Here is a 22,394-nt window from a genome sequence, read left to right as displayed (position 1 = left end):
TCCTCTTTGTATTCTGATTATGATACCCATTACAGACTTCATACCTCTATATCAGCTTTTACATCTCTTCACGTCAAAAAGGTTTTTGCTCTTTTTTTAATTAATAATCTGAAAGTGTAATTTGTGTATGTTTTCTTGCATTGCCTATGTCATTTAAATTTTTATTACAACTTTATTAAATTTAATTATCAAGTCCCATATACTCAGAACTTCATTTCTGTATGAGTGTTATGCCGTATATCTTTGCGCACTGCTGTCATATGGTCAGTCCACTCAATATTTATGGTTTTGTTTAAATACTGCATTTTCTTATCTTCGCAAGTGCATTTTATAAACTCTTTCAAATTTTCATCAGTGACAGGAAATTGTGGAATAACCCAAAAACATCTATAGCCTGCTCTAGCAGATCCTCCTTTTGCCCTTTATGTATATTCTGCTTAAGGCATGACTTATGTACATTTATTTTTAATATTATACTGAACTTTCATATCAATCTTTTATGAATTTAAAAAGATCTATGGTACTTCACAGAAGTATATTTCACCAAATCAGAAATTGCTGAAAATAAATGACCAGATGCATTCACAGAATCAGTTAAGTCCAGCAGATACAAGTTCTGTGGGCAGGCAAGCCCTTCCAACCTACACATACCCATATGAAGGATATCCTGCATACCATCCCATGATAAATATTAAAACTCTAAGGTCACTAAAACCTTGAGAAAATGCATTCCTGTCTCAGGTGTCCACCTTTCTCAAGGATGTGCAACATTTTAGCTGTGACATACAAGATGCAGACTGTGGGGGGCACTGCATCATATGGAGTTACATGTATCGGTAACATATCCAAGTACAATTGTAAATTCTTTTTTATAAGACCCATTGATCCTACTACTATTGGAACTGTCTGGGTATCCTTCTTTCATATTGCCCTTGTTTCTACCTGCAAATCCTGGTATTTTATGACTTTGTGTCTCTGTGTATGTAAGACACTGTAGTCACTGGGTGTAGCAATTTTGATGAGCAATGCTACTTTTGTCTTCTTTTCATGGACTACTATATCTGTTTATCTCACATCTATTTTTTGAACTGTTGGTAATGAATAATTGCATGTGATATAAATTTCATCATTTTCTATAATAATTTGTGGATCATGTTTCCAATGTTTTTCAGCTACTTCAGTATTACAATGTTTGCATAATCCACAATGCAACAGTCTTGCCACATTATTATGCCTTTAGTATACAGTCCTTCTGCTATTAGTATATCACAACCAGCAAGAAGATGTGCAACCGTTTCCAATTCTGTTTTACAAAACCTACATTTGTCTGTTTCTCCCACGTCTTCAATGGACTTTGCAAGCCAATATGTGTGTAGTCCATTATCCTGGGCTGCCAGTATTAATCTTTCATCTTTTTCTTTAAATTCACTTATCATTAACCATTCCTGCATTCAATCCTGATCAACATGACGTTGCTCCAAGAGTTTTCTGTACTTGCAACTATATTTATGCATTTTACACATTTCTTGTCTTCTTATTTGATCCTTCACCTTATATTCTTTTATTTGTTTTTTGGCGCATTCAGTTGCTGCTTGACGTTTATCTACTTCTGCTTTGATTTCCATTCCCGCTTCACACTGATATGCTTCTGCTACACTAAGCAGGGAAGTCAGCTTAGACTTATTCTCCTCATGTTTTAAAACTTTCACTATGTTTGGGTCTTGTGAGATCAGTAGATATGTATGTAGTCAAACGATTGGAGATCTATAAATTTAATCAGTACCGAGGAAGCTCATACCACCTTCAGAACTAAATCTTGGTAAACAATGATTTTTATAAATCATTTAATAAGCTTGAGCATCCTTCTTGCTTTTCCTAGCCAAGCAATCCAACACCTTTTGGGGCCAGTCAGTCACTCCAAAACTGTACGTCAGGACAAAAAGAGTAAATTGGTTTATAACTTGGACTTTGTTCCTAAATTTCAGCACTGTTTTCAGTATTAATTTTAGTCTTCTAAAATATTCATTACTAATTTTATTCACATTTGTTCATATTTTATTGTTGATCCTCCATCAATTCCCAAATATTTATTCATTCCCTCTTGCTCAAGTTCTTTTATATCACATTCATGTCCCAAACTGATGTTTTCTTGGTACTACAGTTTTTCTGTTTTAAATGTTGCTTTTGCACATTTATCAAGACCAAATGACATTCTTATATCATGTGAAAAAGTTTTGACCACTTGCAGTTGTGCTTTCAGTTCCTCATCTGATGAAGTATACAGTTTTAAAGCATCCACAAAGAAAAGATGAGAGGTCTTTACATTTTGTTGTTTCCTGGGAGCCAAATTGTAGCCATGACTTAATCTGTTAAGCAGACAGCTTAATGGGTTAAGGGCAAGACCAAAGAGCAGCGGTGACAAACAGTCACCCTGGAATATCTCCCTTTTAATTTTTATCCCCAAAATAATAATTTGTCTTTCATCATGGCTTAACTGCAAAGTGGTTTGGCAGTGTTTTATGGTCACCCATAGTGTAGGGTGTTATCTTATACATTTTTAAGCACTCTTTTATACATGAATGTTGGATATTGTCAAATGCTTTTTTTGTAGTCTATCCATACCATACTTAAATTCTTCCCCTTTTCACAGTTCACTATTATGACTTTATTTAACAACAAATGATCCTTTGTTCCATATGACTTTCTTTTGCTACCCTTTTGTTCTATTGCCATGACTGAGTTTTTTTTCTAAATGACTATAAACTTTGCATCAATTCTAGTGTATAGTTTATATGTATCGGAAGGCAAGTTATTGGTATACAGTTTTTAGGACAGCTTACAGGTTTGCTCTTAAGTAGAAATATTGTTTTTCCTTTTGTTAAACAGGTTGGTGTCTGTTTGTGGTGTAAATATAAATAGTTCTTACTCATGACTAAATATTCATGTAAAGATGTCAATACTTTTAGCCGGAAGTTAGGTACTGCATCTGGGCCTGGGGGTTTTCAATTAGGAGCTTTTCTTAACTTTATTGCAATTTTTCTGGCCGTTACTTCATTCCATTTCATATCCTGTAGATTTGAACTTCTTATTCTTTCTTTTACTTCTTCCATCCATTTAGCATATTTGCTATGCTCCACAGGATTTTCATAGATATTTCTCCAAAATTCTTCTTTTTGGTGGTGTTCAATTCCTTTTGCCTTGTTTCTTGTTTCTCAATTCTCTGTAAAACTTTTTTGGATCATCAATAAATTGCTCATTTTGTACTTTTCCTTTATATTTATCTGCATATCTTTTATGTTTTTTCTGCCTGTGCTGATATTTTTAGTTTATTATTTATGATAGTGCACAATAGATCTTGATCTGTCCTGATACCACACTTTGCCCTTTTCATGTCTTTCTGTGTATTTCTGTTGATCTGTTTCCTCTTCTAGACTTTTCTAAGAGTGGCAATTCTTGTCATAATTACTTTATAATTTTCTCTATTCAATACTTCCATGATGGTATTTAATTTCTCCCCTTCCTTTTCCTTACTACCCTATCCTTTTATGGTAAGATTTTATCTGTTATTAATTTAGCTGCACAGTAATATATCCTAGTTAATTCTGTTATATCACATGAATTTCTATAAACAATCTTAATTACTATGTTTATTTGTTTTATCAAACTTTTGGGGTTTTATTGACTTTCTCTAGTCAGTTTCTTTCATTGATCTTAATATGTCTGCCCATCTCTATTAAATCAAGCAACTCTTCTCTTAGATCATTTTCTTCTAAACTTAGAGCACATTCTTTGTTCTCCATTTATTGTGGGCATTCTACAGAGAGTTTCAGAGCATATTCCTATGCCACATTCCCTTCAGTTTCATAATGTGTCATCCATTGCTGATTCATATGGGAACTCAGTGGCCTATCACTACACAGCATTGACTGCATCAGAGTTGCTATAGTTTCCTGTTCCTGCTATTGCTGTGCAACTCCAAATGGACTTTTATACTGGTTTCCTATGGAAGACTCCAAAGTATCTTCATATGGCAACTGATCAGATGTTTTCCACTCTACTGATTTCTCCTTAATTTAGGGATCCATTGCTCTATCCTGCTGTGATGTTATCAGAGTTAGATTTTCTACATTAAATCCTTCACTTCACAGGTAATCCATAATCTCAGTTTTTCTTTAAGTTCTCATTACTAATCCTCTCTTCTGCTTTTCCTCTGTTTTTTTTTTGTATTGTAACATTTTCCATATCCAGATGCCTTTGCCTGTGTTTCTCTTCAAATATCTTTGGTGCTGCTCTTTTTATATTGATTAGTTTTGCTTTCTCATTTGTATAAATATTGCACCATATTAAATCTCTTTTTCTTTCCCATGCCCATATTTCTTCTTCAGATGTCTCCTGCTCCTCCTGTTTCTCCTTACTTGGGGAACTCATTGTTCTATCATACAGTGATATATAACGTTCTACACTAAATCCTTCACTTTGCAGGTATTTCATAACTTCAGCTTCTATTTTTTTAACTTCTACTTTACTAATCTTCTGTTTTACTTACCCTCTTTGTGATCTTATTTTGTTGTATTGTGAAATGTTCCATATCTTGATGCCTTTGGCTATATTTCTCTTTGAATATCTATGAGACTGCTTTTTTTGTACTGACTAATTTGGCTTTCTCCTTTGCATAAATATTGCACCTTATCAGATTTCTCTTTCTTTCTCATGTCCATTTTTCTTTTTTATACCTTTTAAAAATGTCTAGATTTTGTTCTTTATATTTTTGCACCTCCTCAGTCGCTTCTTTTTCCAAATGGCTGTCCAAGGTTTTTTTGTCTATAAAATGTTTTTCATAAATTTGTGTACTAATGAACACAAATTTGCATTTTATACTTTTTTCAATTTTTCTTCTGCAAGTATTTTTCTTTCCTCTAATTTCTCTCTTAATCTTTTTGTATATCTTATATGTGGAAATGCTGGGCTTCTTGCATAATAGCAGCAATACATAATTTCTTTTTATCTTCAGTAGTCCACTCTATCATATTTATGAATTTTTTTGTCTATCTCTTTTTGTGATTTTTGTGGACTATTGCTTCCTTCTACAACAGGGGACATCCTCCCTCTGAGCCTGGCCTAGCCCCATTGTAAGAATGTTTCAGTGTCTTGAGGATTCTACACTGTCTTTTTTCCAGTCCTGGTACCCGTGTGCCTAGCAGAATTGGGTGTTTTTTATCCTGGGTCTTGTGCACCCAGGTTTTTTTATGTTTAACCTACTTCTGTGTATAATATATGCTATATAAAATACAGTCTATACATCAGTGTAGTCTTGGTGAGATTTTGTGAAAAACAGGGTACTCACTGAGACTTGAGGATGAATCGATTTCCGGCATTACTACTCCCCTTTGCTTGCTGATTTATCATCTCTCCATTCAGACCAATTTATCATCACTTCATTTAGACCCAAATACTCACTATAAAAGGCAATTTCTGTAGATAAAGAGGCAGCAGAAGACATTGGTTCACAGAGATAGAGAGAGGGTGGAGGTAAAAGGGCCTGTGGGAGTGCTGGGCCAAAGACTCAGCTGTGGAAATGGCCTATGTGCAGTCCAATCAGGATGTGGAGGTTGGAAGCCATTACCCAAAAGAGCAGTGCATTTTATTTTATGCTGTTAGAGCCAGATCATGGTTTGTAAACTTATTTATTGAAATAGAGTTGTTTGTATTTTCTTGCACTGCTGTCCATCTTGACATCAATGGGTGGCATCCCATCATCTAGGTGTTAAATTTTGGGGCAGTGGTTATGGCAATTTTATCTGTCCCCAGTCACAGTTAACTACATTGGTGGGTGAAGTTCTCCTTTAAATACACCAAGGCAAGCATTCACATTCATTCATTCATTTATTTATTTTCATTAATTGACTGGATAATCTGACTGGTACAGAATCCCTTTTCAGTGGAGTGCCAGGGAGAAAAACAACATTGCTACAATGTAATATAAAATAGAATGTAAATTAACACATGTAAATGAAACATTAGTATCATCTTTGAAAATGCAGCATTAGAAAATGATACACAGCAGGATGTCAAAATAATTCACATTACAGAAAATCACATTGAATAAACGTACAGATTCACACAAGTACAATCACAATATCATGAAATATATACAAGCGCAGAACAGCTGCAAACATGGATATGCATGAGCAAACACATAGATGCCTGTATTAAAGTGGGAGTTAGATAAGATTATTCAGGTTACATCGGGGTGATGTACCCCTCTGGAGGTAGACTAGTAAGTTATAGGCATAACAATGCTAGTTGTAGAGAGTAAAGTCAAGAAGTTATTAGTCTAGGAGTGGAGACTAGAGCAATAGTTACAAGAGATAGACTATATTACTTACATTTTATTTAAAACTGAGTCCTCACTGTTTGAAGACTTAAATATTTTGGAGGGTGAGAGACCTGTGGAAAAGAGGTGGTAAAGGAGAGGTGTTTTTTTTTTTGAGTTAGAGCTAGCCTGTTAAGGAGCAAGAGCCATATCTTGGAGTTCTTGAGATAGTCTTTCAGCTTATCTTTGAAAAGTGGACAGGTTGTTATAGACTCTTTGTGGTATAGGTAGATAGTTACATAGTCTGGGGATGCAAATGGAATAAAGGGCTTCTCCTCCTGAGTTACACGTTTATTGAGTGGATAGTAAGGCTTGTTTGCTTGTTTAACATAGGCTTCTGGAGGGAGGAAGAATTGGAGGGTACTTTTTATGTTAGGACACCTACTAGGTTTATGTGCAAGACTGGGGGCTACAGCTGGTTGTAAATAACTGAGGTGATATAGTTCAATCCAGTTAAGTTTTTAGAGAGCAGAGAAGTGATGGGGCTATAAGGGAAGCTACAGCAAGCCTAACATTTTTTTTGCAGTATGGTTGTAGCTTGGATATTTGTTTGGCAAGTAGATTTACAAGCACAGAGGAAGCATAAAATAGTGTTCATAGGTTCATAGGCATTTACTAGGGTAATGGCCATAGGGCTTTTACAAACCTAACAATATTTATCCCAAGATGTCCCAATAACAGTCTATAGTAAGTAATACCAACTGCCTCTGTCCATGAGGGACATAGGCGCCAACCCTGGAGTAAATTTATGGTCACCCATCCAATGATTATTTGCATTTGAAGAGGGTCAGGGAGGAGCACTGCTTCACACAAAGCGGAAGCTTGTTCCAGAAATATGGCAGTGTTTGTAGCAGCTAGGCAGATGCTGTAGTTTTCCTGTTAGGTTTAGTGAGTTATTTTAGATTATTCAGTGCAATGTTACATTTGTGATGTGTTGTTTTGATTACTTTTTGTATATGCAGATCAAATTTTAGGTTGTTGTCTATAATAACACTTAACAGCTTAGTATGTGTAATGCTATGAATTTGTGTATCATTTTAGGAATTGATTTTGAAGTCCAGATTGGTGTCTGAGAGAGATTTAAGGGTAAAGAGAAATAGTTTCTTCTTTTAAGATTCAACAGAAGTCGGGAGCTGTTTAGCCAAGTTTCAGTGGAAGAGAAGGACTCTTGAGTAACGGTCTGAAGATTAGGAAAACTGTCAGCTAAACATGAGAGCTGAGCCATTTGCATACTGAATGGGGGATGCATCCATACAGGCTTTGTGAAAGTCATTTATGAAGATATTAAATACAATGGATCCTATGATAGATCCTTGATGTACACAAATAGTGACTGGAAGAAAGGATCATATAGCCAATTGTCACTTTACAGCTTGCTGATGGTACTGACAAAGAGCAAGATGGCAGTTGCTGTGCTCTGGTTTGGTATAAATCCATGCTGGGTAAGAGAGAGGATATAGCTATCTGCAAAGTTTTGAAGCAGATGAGTGCAAACACATTTCTTCAAAGATTTTTGAGAGGGGAAAAAAGATAGCAATTGGCCTATAGTTTGACAGATCTACAGAGTGGCCTCCTTTGATTAAGGGCAGGATTATGATTTTCTCCAGATAGCTGGTCAATGCTACTTTTGTCTTCTTTTCATGGACTACTATATCTGTTTTTCTGACATCTATTTTTTGAGCTTTTGGTAATGAATGATTGCATGTGATATAAATGTCATCATTTTCTATAATGCTTTGTGGCTCATGTTTCCAATGTTTTTCAGCTACTTCAATATTACAATGTTTGCACAATCCGCAATGCAATAGTCTTGCCACATTATTATGCCTTTAGTATACAGTCCTTCTGCCATTAGCATATCACAACCAGCAAGAAGATGTGCAACCGTTTCCAATTCTGTTTTACAAAACCTACATTTGTCTGTTTCTCCCACATCTTCAATGGACTTTGTAAGCCAATATGTATGTAGTCCACTATCACATCAACTGATCTGTTGATTAATGTGGATACAGGGTAGGCTACTGCATCTGCAGGGATTTGAAGGTACTCAGCTGGGGGATGTTAACAGCAGCTAGGGTATAAGTAGAAATTTTTGACTGTGCATGTGGATTTTGATTTTAGCGTGAAGTAATTATTGTGAATATCAGTGTGCAGTTAGCAAGAAAGGTTCATAGGTTCATAGACAGGTACTAGGCTATCAGCCCAAGGGCCTATGTAAGCCTAGCCAACAAGGATCTCTGGCTTACGCCACCCAAGAAAGTTATTTTCTTGTGCCACTGTCGAGCAGAGACACAGGAGTGGTTCCCAGGGTGTATTTCCTATTTCCCATCCACTCATCAAGATTTTTCTTGAAGAGTGCTAATGAAAAACTTTGCTTGACATAGATGGGTAGCCTATTCCAGAGTATGGGAAGTCTCTGGGACAGGAATCTATCCCTCCAGCATGTCCTGTTTATTGCGGTGACAATGTTTAGGTCCCTAGAGCATGTAGCCTGGAGGGACTGGGATTTCTTTAGGTGTAGCATGTCCAACAGCTCGGGGTTTGACATAGCTTTATATGTTAGGCAGAGATCACCTCGGAGTAGATGATATGCTATGGAGTAAAGCTGGAGTTTTTTGAGGCTGTCAGTGTAGGGCATTTGTTTGAGGCCAGTAATCCTCTTTGTGAGGTACTTCTGTAGCCTTTCCAGCTGCTGCAGATGTCTTGTGAGGTACATTCCAAAAGGGGAGTTGTACTCTATAATGGGTCTAATGAGTGTCGAGTAGAGGGGAACAATGACCTCTTTTTTCCTGGATGAGAACCCTTTTATGATGAGGTGTGCCACGTAGAAGGACTTCCTGACTATTGTGGCGATGTGACTACCAAAAGAGAGACTACTGTCCACCTGGGTCCCAAGGTCTCTTATCACGCATTCGGTGTTAAGTAGATTGTTGCCTATGTGGTAGTTCATGGGTACAGATATTTTACCAAAGGGGATGACACTGCACTTTTTGGCATTGAGCTTGATGCCATGGCTCTGACACCAGGCATCTGTCTCAGCGAGGCCCTTCTGTAGAATGTCCACATCATTTGGGGACTTGACTATAGCTCCTAGTTTGCAGTCATCTGCGAACTTCATTAGCCAGAGGCCTTCTGTGTTAACCTGTACTTCAGAGAAGTAGATACCAAACAGGGAGGTCCCAGGACGGAACCTTGTGGTACTCCACTTGCCACTGTTTTGAGGTCAGATTTGGAGTCTGAAACTTTTACAGTGTGGGTTCTGTCAATGAGCCAGTTGGCAACCCATCTTGTGATTTAGGGATTTATACCTAGTTTAGTGAGTTTAGCTATAATTCCAGAATGGGGGATGGTGTTGAAAGCCTTGGAGAGGTCAAGATAGGCTGTGTGAACCACCTTACCCTCATCTACGGCTTTGGTGACTGCCTCAAAGAAGTTGATCAGGTTCAGGAGGCATGATCTGCCTTTCACAAACCCGAACTGGGTGGGATCCAGAGTTTGGAGGTTACCAATGTCTTTGTTTATGTGTTCCATGATGATACGTTCCATGGCCTTGCAGACCAGGCTAATCAGGCTAATAGGTCGATAGTTCCTGGGGTCAGTGGTGGCTCCCCCTTTGTGGAGTGGATAACTGTTGCTGTGTGCCATTCAGAGGGCATAAAGCCTGATGCGAGGCTATTATTGAACATGGTGCTTAAGTGGGGAGCCAGTTCTTTCTGAAGTTCATGTAAAATGCAGCTTGGGATGTTGTCTGGTCCCATGGATGCTGTGTTTTTGGCTTTAGAAAGTGCAGCTTTTACCTGCGTAGCTGTGATTACAGGGACTCTGCATTCTTCCTGTATAGATATGGGCCCTTTAGGGGGTTGGGGTGGGGGTAAAGTTAGCACTGAACCTATCTGCCAGGATGTTGGCTATTTCGGTTCTGCAATTTTCTTGCCTTTGTGCTGTAACTCAGAGCAGATCTGGGTGCTGCCATCGAGAGTCTTGACATAGCTATAGAATGCTTTGTGGTTGTCCTTGGAATTAGTGGCGATTTTATTTTCATAGCTAGCTTTGGAGGATCTTATAAGGGATCTCAGCTTCTTACTGAGGCTGACCAGGGAGCTCCTCCACTCATGGGATTTTACCCTCTTTTGCAACAGTTTCTTCCTTCTGTTGTACAGTTTGTTTATGGCAGGGGACCACCAGATTTGTTTCCTTTTTTTGGAGGATAGCATCTTGGTTCTGTTTGGGATAGCATGATCCATGCACTCGTGTAAGTGCTTAAAGAGTGCATTTGTGTAGGATTCAGCAGTTGTAACTGTATTGTCCATCTGCATGGGTGTCATGGAGTTCACCACTTCTGTCTTAAGAAGCATGAAGTTGGCTTTGGAGAAATTTTTTACTGTGGTTTCCTTAATGAGGGGTGGGGGCGGGATGTGGATTTCAAGGGTGATTAGCTTATGGTCGGATCGGACCAACGAGGTGTTGACTTCAGGTGTGGAACACCGATCACTCATGTTGGTAATGACTAGGTCTAGGATATTGTTGCCCCTGGTGGGGGTGTGGATAAGTTGATCCAGGGCATTGGAGTTTCTTAACTCCAGAAAGCGTTGAGGTAAGGAGTTGGTACACGAGTAATTTTCCCAGTTAATGGTGGGGTAGTTGAAGTCGCCCATTATTAGGGTGCTTGGTTGAACCCTAATATTTTCCAGTACATCAAGAAAAGAGGAGTGGGAATCCTGGGGCATGGTGGGGGATCTGTAGCAAGCTACAGTTTAGATTGAAGTTTTAACCAGAGTTAGTTGCACTTGGATAACCTTGGATGCATTATGCTGAGCAACTAGCCTGGAGGTGTGGATATCCTTAATGAATATGGACACACCTCCGCCTTTGGTGTTTCAGTCCAGGTTACATGGCCGAAAAGTGCGGTATGAGTTATAGCCTGGTAGTGCAGGGGTGGTCTCTGGAGCCTTGAACCAGGTCTCTGTCACTGCACAGATATCAATGATCTCCATTTTAAGGAGTTCCTTGAGTGAGTGCATTTTGAGATTTAGACTTCTAGCATTGAGTAGCATTACCCTCAGTTTTTGCTTGCCTGTTCCTGTTATGGCAGTGAATTTGTTATTTGAACCTTGCCTAAAAAAGGCACTATAGGAGCAGCAAGAGCCTTAGCCAGTATCTGGAACCCCAGGGACGACAGGTGCAGGCTATCTGTGGCAAAGCATCGTGGTCTGTCGACCATGTCATCCCAAGCAGACAGATACTGGTTCCCCTTTGAATGACACCAGAAGCTTAGCCAATTGTTGAAGTCAATCATTTTATCCTTGTACTGCGGTATCATTCTGGGTGATGGCAGAATGCTACTCAGGGCTAGGGTCATACCTGCCTGGGCTACAAGATCGGAGAGCTCTTCCATGTCTCTTTTCATGTAGTCCAGGTTAGAATTGCTGATAATTTTAATGACTTTGGTAACAGTTTGCATGAAGTGAATACTGAAACTGGTGGCCATAGCTTCTGAGGAAAAGTTGTGGGTGGAAGTTAGTTGCTTGACTCTGGCAGGGTGTAGGAGCTTATTCATGGAGGCCCATAAGCTCTGGCAGAGTGTAGGAATTTGACGCCCAAAAAGCTACAGTGACATTTTGGTTAGAATTTGGATTATAAGGTAATATTTTTTGTCTGTGGTGACTTTACTTTTCTAAAGTTATGGAGTTGCCTGAATATATGGTGGTTCTGTTGTGTTTTTTGTTTTAGCCAGATTTTCAGGCTTTATCACTTTTATAATGTAATTCTTTAATTGTTCACGTAAGCCACAGGACATTATTTTTACTTTTTTTTTTATCTTGGGGAAAAAAGATTTGATTAAATTCTAGTGTTGTATCATCTAATGGTAGGTGTTTCAATATGTTCAAATTACATGATTTTATGGTAGCTGTGAATGCTTATCATATTTTATGATGTTGCGAATTATGTTATAGTGCTATTGTTTTGGGACACATAAGGGGTGCTTATAAGCATAAGTTCACAGATAGTCACTAAGTGTGTCTGACAGAATGCCAGTGCATGTAATTTTACTAGGATCAGATGTTAAAATCCAGTCTATTATTGATGAATTATTGTGTGATTGTTTTTTATACCTGGTGGAGTAGGTATAAGTTGCATGAATCTGTATAAGTTTATTGAATGTTGAGGTTTACTCATGGTGACTGAGTTGCAGTCTATGTTAAAGTCACCTGAAAGTAACTGTTTCCTGTGGGATGTTACTAACTGCACAGGACAGAATATATTCAACTGTATGGATAATATTGCCAAAAGAAGCAAATGCTTTTATGGTTTTTAAGCTTGGGGAAGGAGATAATTAGTTCAGCATTATTGAAATGGGTGATGGTGTGTTGATATGGACTAAGATGAAGTGTGTTAGGGTAGAACCCCACCTCCTTGTTTGCCTTTCCCATCAGGACATAGTATATTGTGGCTTGGCATTAGTATTTATTTATTTATTTACTTATTTATCCTTTGTTGACTGGGTTAATCCCATTAGGCTAGTGGCTTCTTTTCTGGAAAGACCCCAAATGGTATTTATATTAGTAAGGGAAATTTGACCAGGGGCATTAGGGAACTTCCCCTATTCTTTTTAAAAGGTGCCATGGGATATTTTACATCCATCAAGCAGATGGTATCTCAATTTAACATCTCAGCCAAAGGATGGCGCACTCACGAGTACATCCCCCATTGCTGAACTGCAATGCCAGCAGTTTGAAAATTAATCCAATCACCTGTTGTGGGAAAAGAACCCACAGCTGTTTGCAGTTCCAGTACCCTGTACAACTACTGACATTTATATTTCCATCTCTTGTTTCTGGTTTTATACAAGTTTCAGTTATGGCTAGGGTGTCTGGAAAGTGGTCAGAAATCTATGAATGTAGGTCTGTGAGTTTATTGCACATACTTCCTAGTCTAATACTGAGAAGTTTTAAAGGTGCTTTACTGTGTACTTTGGAATATGAGTAGGTTAAGTTGTTTCTTGCACCATAGTAAGGGTGAAAGCCCCCAAACTGAAGTATGGTGCATGGTAGGATATGGGAAAACATTTGTATTTTGGTTTGTAGTAGTGTGGGTTATGTCTGAAACAATCTCAGGTTGGTAACCTTGAAAAGGTGAATGTTACTATAATTGTATAGTGTGAGGGAAATTGTTACTGTGTAGTCATCAGTATTACTGTGTAATCATCAGCGACTTCAGTAAGTGTAAATAAGGAGGTGGGTAAGAGGAGGTTGAGATGAAGTACATTCTACAGACTGCTAAGAGGTAACCTGTGTCTGGTATACAAGGCTTCCATCAACCAATTACTGATAGATTTACTGCACATCAGCAAGTCAAATGGCATCAGAAATACACAGTCTAGGGATCTGAAACATCAACAGAACAGTTTGGAGGGACAGGTATATCCCACAGAGGCTACCTCCGCTGTAGAACAGGCTCCTATCTAAATAAAACAGAGTTCATCCCTGTCCATTTTCAACTTCAACTTAGATCTATGGATGGGAAACAGAAATTGTATCCCAGGACTGCCCCCTGTACTACTAATGGACAGTGGCAACTCCTAAATGGTTTATCCTAAGCATGGGTCCCTTCAAATTATTTATGATATGATCCCATAATGGCCTGCAAGGGCAGCTAGTCTATTACTTACCTATGAGCCTATAAGAAGAGAGCAGTAGACAGTGGCAGTAGTATGGTAGTAATTAAGAGATACATGAGTATTGAGGGGTTTAGAATAGTTTGCTCTTTGAGATCAAAAATGATTAACTGAAGCTACTGAAAAAGATTGATAGAGGATATGGTAGAGTAAGTGTGTGTTACAGTGGATGGATGCTACAGTATGTTACAAATCTTTGTGTTACTATGTATAGGAAATATTAGGAGAGTGTTGTTATGGTGATGTAGTTTGGAGAAGTTCTGTGACCACCAGGGGTGGGGCAAAGAGAATAAATTAGGAGTGGGGACAGTTAGAAATAAAAATGTGACTCTAGGGGAGGATGAGAAAATGGGAGTAGGAGATGAGTGAACTAGGATATACCTCCGAATTCAGGGAAGCAGGATACACATGCTATAAAGAGGCTTATGTTAAAAGTGAGTTATCATAAAAACAAAATGAGTAGCTTAATATAAGTGTAGCTCTCAATATCTTAGTTTAGAGACAGATGCTGTTCTGAGTAAAGTTGCCTTGCTGGTGCTGGCAGACCATTTATTACATTCTGCTCTGCCATACCTACCTCGTCCTGGTGTATGGATAAGCATTCCATGACTCTTCTTCCACCTGAAGGGCAGCTTTTGGCAGTAGGGCTCGGAACCAGCTAGGGATATGTGAGCCCACATGGTAAATCTTGTGTGTATACTGGCCACAACCCCCAGGACCATCTGTGTAAGGGCGGTTTGCAAGAATTTCCACACCACTTCCTTCTCCACTGGATTCCTCTCGACTTTTTTTCTGAAAACAAGAAAATGAGACAAAGTTTCAAAACACTGAACATAAAACATGACAAATATGTGCCAGTTCATTAAAGAAATAGTGGAATTAAGCTAGTCAGTGCATTTATTATAATAATAATATTAATTATAATAATAAATGCAATAATCTGGTTTGAGTAATAGCAGATATCACTGGACAGATGGAAAAGTAATGAGTTAAAGCTCCCTCTTTGCATAAAACGTTCAGGTGTTCCCTAATTATATTGTTAGAGCAGTGCCACAGTGGTAGCAGATGCACAAACTGAATTAAGCATTTTACTAAGGCTATGAGTTTTAATTTTCTTTTTATTTGTTGCTCCACTGTCTGAGGTGGACACAGCAGCATTGTAGAAGAATGTAGTTGTTTGGGGGTACACTACAACCAATAATCACCCAAATGAAGCTTAGAAAACACTAACATGCTGTATATGAATGAGTACAGAAAAGCTAGTTGGCGGGATGACAATTTTTAATGCAAGGCATCTCAAATGGGGTGTCACATGAGTTGGTATCGGGTTTTGCTCCATTTGTGGATATTTATATCCCATTTCAAAGCACCCTGTGTACAGATGATTCAAACATTAAAATAATAATGGAAATGGGAAAGGGACATCAGGAGGACCTGTCTTCTTAGGGGAACAGGAGAAGTGGGAGTTTGGCTTTCAGCTTAATGCCCCCTCTTAAAAAAGAAAAAAAGAAGAGTCTGCAATAAGGGCAAGAAATAGCTAAAGCAGGATTATGTTTCTTGGGGGAACTGAGCAGGTAAAGTATATGCTATTGGGAAGATAAGTATGATAAAACTTATGGATGTTGATTTCCCCATTTTGCTCACTGAAGCAAGACAATGGAAGGATGGACAGGGTGTTTAAGTGTGTAGCACAAAGTACAAACCCTGAATAAATGAAAGTGATGTACTTACTGAAATGGCAGACCTGAGCCAGCTTTTTCTTCTCAGTCACCAATAGGAGTAAGGTTGTCAGCACTTGGTCCAAGCAGCATCTAAAACTTTCTTAGGCTTCCTTAACCACACCCTTTACTTATAATGTCCTTAACTGTACCCTTTACTTACAATGTCCTTAACTGTACCCTTTACTTATAATGTCCTTAACTGTACCCTTTACTTACAATGTCCTTAACTGTACCCTTTACTACTTAATGTCCTCATATGTACCCTTTACTTACAATGTCCTTAACCACACCCTTTACTTATAATGTCCTTAACTGTACCCTTTACTTACAATGTCCTTAACCACACCCTTTACTTACAATGTCCTTAACTGTACCCTTTACTTACAATGTCCTTAACTGTACCCTTTACTTATAATGTCCTTAACCGTAACCTTTACTTACAATGTCCTTAACCACACCCTTTACTTATAATGTCCTTAACTGTACCCTTTACTTACAATGTCCTTAACCACACCCTTTACTTACAATGTCCTTAACTGTACCCTTTACTTATAATGTCCTTAACTGTACCCTTTACTTACAATGTCCTTAACTGTACCCTTTACTTATAATGTCCTTGACCGTACCATTTACTTACAATGTCCCTCACTGTACCCTTTACTTAAAATGATCTTAACTATACCCTGTACTTACAACGTCCTTTACCACACCCTTTACTTATAATGTCCTTAACCGTAACCTTTACTTACAATGTCCTTAACCATACCCTTTACATAGGATGTCCTTGACCGTACCATTTACTTACAATGTCCTTAACTGTACCCTTTACTTATAATGTCCTTAACTGTACCCTTTACTTACAATGTCCTTAACCACACCCTTTACTTATAATGTCCTTAACTGTACCCTTTACTTACAATGTCCTTAACCATACCCTTTACATAGGATGTCCTTGACCGTACCATTTACTTACAATGTCCCTCACTGTACCCTTTACTTAAAATGTCCTTAATTGTACCCTTTACTTACAATGTCCTTAACCATACCCTTTACTTATAAGGTCCTTAACCGTAACCTTTACTTATAATGTCCTTAACCATAACCTTTACTTACAATGTCCTTAACCGTAACCTTTACATAAGATGTCCTTGACCGTACCATTTACTTACAATGTCCCTCACTGTACCCTTTACTTAAAATGATCTTAACTATACCCTGTACTTACAACGTCCTTTACCACACCCTTTACTTACAATGCTGAGTGCCAAAGGACCCATTTCCATATTTCTGCCAGCCTACAAAAGGCATTGCATAAGACTATAAGATATAAATGATTATCAGGCTAACTCTAACACCCCTACCAAAACAAAACTGCCCCTCAGGCATGAAGCATGGAAGCATAAGGAGAGGATGTTGACATGAGATGAAACTGCCAATGCAGTTCTACCATTATGGTAAGTACATAACTTTCATATTTGATTATCCCAGTTTCATCTCATTCACCTCTTGGACAATGTCCCAAGCTTGGCCTCTTAGGTCATTTCTCATGAAAGAGTATCGCCAAAGGATGTCCTAGACATGCAGATCACATCTAGCTTACAGTGTCTTATAAAAGATGCCCATGTTGCACCACAGAAATGTCATCCTCAAAAGCATTTTTAAAGAAAACCATGCAAAGTGACAACTGCTGTTAATAGAATAAGCACTTGTTTCTCAAAAGGACTTACCACATTTTTATTAAACTTTAGCAGAGTGACAGCCAGACTTGGCTTTGGTATCTTGCTAATTTTTTGACAGGAAAGACAACAAATAGTTGGGAATACCTGAACAGGACAGGAAAACATTGTGTTTTCCTGTCCTTTTCAGTTCTTAATACAATAGTAGGCTACAAGTTTGTACTACACTGGGGGATGTGTCCTTTTTGTTTTAATTCTGGCCAGATAAAATAAAACTTAAGCCATGCAATGTTGCAGGTAATCGCCCACAATTAGCCAAACTAAGAAAGAAAATTGGAGAATGAATAAACTGAGTGATAGCATCCTTGGCCATTTTTTCACAAAAAGGAAGGGACTGTCCACGTGGAAGATCAGATATGGATGGTTAGGGGACAGGGACTGAAACTCAGAAAATTTTCTGGTTGAAATAATAGCAGTTAAAACCAAGGTCTTCCATGTGAGATATTTCAACTCTGCAGAATAAGCATGTTCAAAAGGAGTCAAGTTTATCCAAAACAAAGTAAAAGTCCAGTGAAGGAAAAGGAGACTTAATGGATAGATGAAAAAAGATGCTCCTCAAGGAAGTTTTTAGAGACTAAGTGAAAGAAGTCTAAAAAGAGAATATGCATCTTGATGAAAATTTGATGTGGCTGCTAAGTGGACCTTGACAGAAGAGAAGCTATGAAATGAATCAAACATCTGACATAAATATTTCACAACACTGGGCAATGGAGCCATAAAAGGGTTTATACCCATGGCCCATGGAGGGAAAAACAAGTCCATTTACTTTTATATGTTTTCTTTATGCCATGTCTCTACATAGAGGTAAGGATTTGGACTACAAAATCAGGGTATGAAAAGTCCCCAGCCATCATTGTAACTGGAGAAACTAAACAGTCAACCTAAGGAACTGAAACCTGGGAAAAGCTTGTTGAATAGGTGAGAAAAGAGGTTCTCAAAGGACATGCGATGGGCAGGCCTGTTCAGGAAATGATGTTAAAGCAGACGAAGCACACCTATCAAGGCTAAAAATGGGATATTAGGATGAACTAGCATTGCAAGACTTGGCATTCTACAGAAATTTGGGAAAAGGAAAAGATGCAGGGAAAATGTAATGCAATCCTGGTGGCCACTTCTGGATGGATGCAACTCTGAAATGTTCTCCCAGTGGAAAATGGAAAAACGTTACCATTCATTTCTTCAAAAAGTCCAGTTGTCGAATACAGATTTCACTGTATAAATTGTTGAGTGTGACTTTGATCACAAATGTAAATCAATTCTTTTCATTTGCTATGAAAGCATTAAAGGGCTACCTACCAACCAAACCAGAAACAGACTCAAGCCATAAAAAAAAATAATGTCAAATGTAAACAAATTGCATTACATTTGTGATTTATGAATATCCCAAGCAAAAAGTAGTTGAAAAAAATAGAAACCCCAACAATGCCATCTGCTCTATCTGCAATTATGTATTAAGTCCACAGTCAGACAGCTTAGTCTAAAGTTAATTATTCCAAAGTTTGGCGACCAGCCACTGCTCTGCTGTATTCATCTGTGCAAGCCAAGGAATGTGTTGCATTCTACCAACCATAAGTACAATTTTATACTGTATTTTGCACTTTTTAAACTGTATTTTTGCTATATTGCTTTTTTTTAATCTATTCTTGCTATTTGTTTCATGTTTTGTCTGCTCTAGCATAGACTAGACTCAGACTTGCTGAATCTAGTTCTATTTGTTAAATTGAACACTAAACTAGGCTATCATTTGTTAGAGAAGGCCCACCTGCACCCTTGTGGCAGGAGAGTGTAGTTAGGACTCATCTGATTGAAGGCTGCTGGCACAGGGCTCAGTTTTGAGCTTTTTTATTGGTTAAATTGTTTAATTCAGTTTGCTCACTGTTGCTACATAAGCCCTGTGTTTGTGCGGGTTTGTGCTTGTTTTAACACAGCTCCACAGAGTGAGACGGCCAGCTACTGCTCTGCTGTATTCATCTGTTTACATGTAGCGCACCTCCTTGCACCATCACGTACTATTGTGCAGTGGAGTTACCACTGGTGGCTATAGATGCAAACATTTTGGTAGATAAATTTTCCCTTAGTAGCTGCCTGTGATCTGGCCAAGAAGTCCTTAAATCACACTTAACTGCTCAGAGAGCACCTCAGCTGTACTATTTCCCCTTAAACAGTTCCAAAACAACCAAATCTACAACAGTTTCATACCACATGGAGAACACACACTATTATAGACCCTTTATAGAGCACCCCATTAGTATAGACCCTGTTTAGAGCACCCAGTTATAACACACCACTCTATTTTCTCTCCCCACTGTGAAGACAAAATTTAACCTAACATTATGTGTGATCAGTTTCCCTCCATTTCTCCTACCAGCCTGATTGACATGGGTATCTTGAGGCAGTGTAGCAACTGCCTCATGTACACTGACAATCCTCTACTCCTAAATCACCCAAGTACAATTTGTGAGAGATGCATCTACACTAAGAATCTGGAATCCTTGCTGTCTTGTGCACAGAACAGTAACACTATGCAGGTTGTCAGCTCACATACTATACCTCCTAAGCAAACCATGCACTCAACACGTAAACCATCATACATGGAGGTACTCACCAGAAACCTACCTAAACACCAGAGACCTTCCAAACACAAACATGCTACACCTAATACAGCACCTACAACACTCAGTACACATAAAAACACAAACGCCAGTTTATCACCAAATAAGCCCCTAAAGCAAAGCACATCTAAACTACATTTTTTAGTCATATGTGACTCCATTGTGAGACACACAGATGTCCCACTCACCGGGCTGGACAAGGAGATGGTTACAGTCAGAGGATCTGTCAGATCACATATGCGCTCAAGTCTCTCAACAAGTACTGTTATGACTCCCTTATAGTTCATGTTGGTGTGAATGACTTGAGACATACCTCAATGGACTATATGAAGAGAGACACATGATTGAGCTCTATGAATATGTGTCTCAGGCAGGTATGTCCCTAGCCTTGAGCAGCATTCCACCCTCACCTCAGATGTTACCGCAATATAAATAAAAAATAATTGACTTTAACAATTGGCTTAGTTTGTGCTCTCATTCTAAGGGGATCCAGTTCCTGTCAACCTAGTTTGACATGATTGATAGAGCATGCTGCTTTGCCAGAGATGGCCTTCACCTGCCACCTCTAGGCTTTCAGTTACTGGCTAAGGCACTTGCCTCCCCCATAGTGCCTTTGTAGGCAAGATCTCAAGAACAAAATTTCTGACCTGAAAATATCACTCATAAATAAATTAAAGGTTATGCTGTTAAACACTTAGGAGCTTAAATCAGAAACTGCGCTCTCTGGAGGAACTCCTCTCCTTGGAGTATGTTGACATCTGTGCAGTCACTGAAACTTGATTCAGAGCCACAGAGACTACCCCAGCCATGCAAGGCTACAATGCCGTTCACACTCTCAGACTGCAAAATGAATGTGTGAGAACCAAAGGACGAGGAGTTCCTATCTTCATCAAAGATAAATATACCTCTAGATTGGTTAGAAAGGAAAACTCCACAGAGTTACTCCAAGTTCATCTAACTGTGGGCAAGACCCCCCTTTAAGTCATTGTGATCTATAGGCCCCCTTCAATGAAGCAAGATACCCATGCTGTCTATTTGGACCTACTTGAGTCAATCAAATTCCAATCAAACTCTCTAGTCATGGGTGATTTTAACTATCAATCCATTGACTGGAAAACGAATATGAGTACCAACGTGCTCACACAAAGGATCCTGGACTTTGTTAACACTAATGCCCTGGAACAAATAATATGCAAACCTAGAAGGGGCTCCAACATTCTCAACCTGTTCCTCACCAACATGGGTGACCGTTGCACCACCACAAGTATAGGATCCTCACTGGTTAAATCTGATCACAAGTCAGTCACATCTGAAGTGGCTATAACACCTGAACCACTCTTAGGTGAAATAAGGCAAAAAATTTTCACCAAAGCTAATTATAACCTCCTAAGGGATGGTGTAAATAATTTCCGAGGTCCTGTTCCCACAGATGGCATTGACAGCTATACTAAGCTATACACAAATGCCCTGTACAAACACTTATACAAATGTATTGATACATCTGTACCTGATAGGATCAAAACAAGATCATCAAGAAAAAAACACTCCCTGGTGGACATCTAGCATTAATAGTTATACAACAAGAGGAAGTGGTTGCTGTCTAAGAATAAAAAATAGAGGTCCCAGCACTGGAAGAACACCCTCCTCTGCTTGAACAAATGAATAAGACAACTTGTAAAATCCTCTAAGGGCAACTTCTAAAAAAAAAATAGCAACCATAGCTAAGGATAATCATAAAGCATTGTTCAGCTATATCCATAACCTAAAATGTAGGACCCAGACGTGTGCTGAACTAGCTGTGGATGGCATCACACACACACTGATCCTGTGAAAAAAGCTCCTATTAGCTGACAGGTTTGGTGAAAATTTTACCCCTTGTCCCCTCCAAACATTCCACAAAGCATTCCCTCAACATCTCCCCCACCTTGCATCTCCAAAGAGCTACTCATTAATACTCTCTCCAAGGCCAGAAACACAGCCTCTATGGGGATGGGTGACACCCCAAGTTGCATTTTAAATGGTCTAAAACATGAGTTAGCAACTCCATTAGGTACTCTCTTCAACCACAGCCTGAGTAATAATTTTGCCCCTGCTGAATAGAAAACACAGATGTCATCTCTCTTCATAAAGAGGATACATCAACAGACCCTGGGAACTACAGACCCATAAGCTTAACCAGCATTATCTGTAAGGCCATGGAACAAATCATCAGGGATCTTATAAATAAGGCTATAGGAGATCTCCAATCCCTTGATCTGACACAGTTTGGCTTTGTCA

General features: G+C 38.7%; 1 protein-coding gene across 1 annotated transcript in view; it reads right to left on the bottom strand.

The window, feature by feature from the left end:
* Positions 1 to 22,394, bottom strand: part of PITPNM1 (phosphatidylinositol transfer protein membrane associated 1) — a 1,523,951-nt gene that overhangs the window by 822,326 nt on the left and 679,231 nt on the right. Inside the window, exon 3 of the mRNA XM_044084149.1 lies at positions 14,626 to 14,840. Coding sequence (XP_043940084.1) covers positions 14,626 to 14,840 — 215 coding nt within the window. The remainder of the gene's footprint in view (positions 1 to 14,625; positions 14,841 to 22,394) is intronic.

This window comes from Protopterus annectens, chromosome 9.part0 (genome assembly GCF_019279795.1).
Source record: "Protopterus annectens isolate FY-2018-M chromosome 9.part0, PAN1.0, whole genome shotgun sequence".
Taxonomy (NCBI): Eukaryota; Metazoa; Chordata; order Ceratodontiformes; family Protopteridae; genus Protopterus; species Protopterus annectens.
Note: the sequence above shows the minus strand (reverse complement) of the source record. Positions and strands in the feature narration are given on the sequence as shown.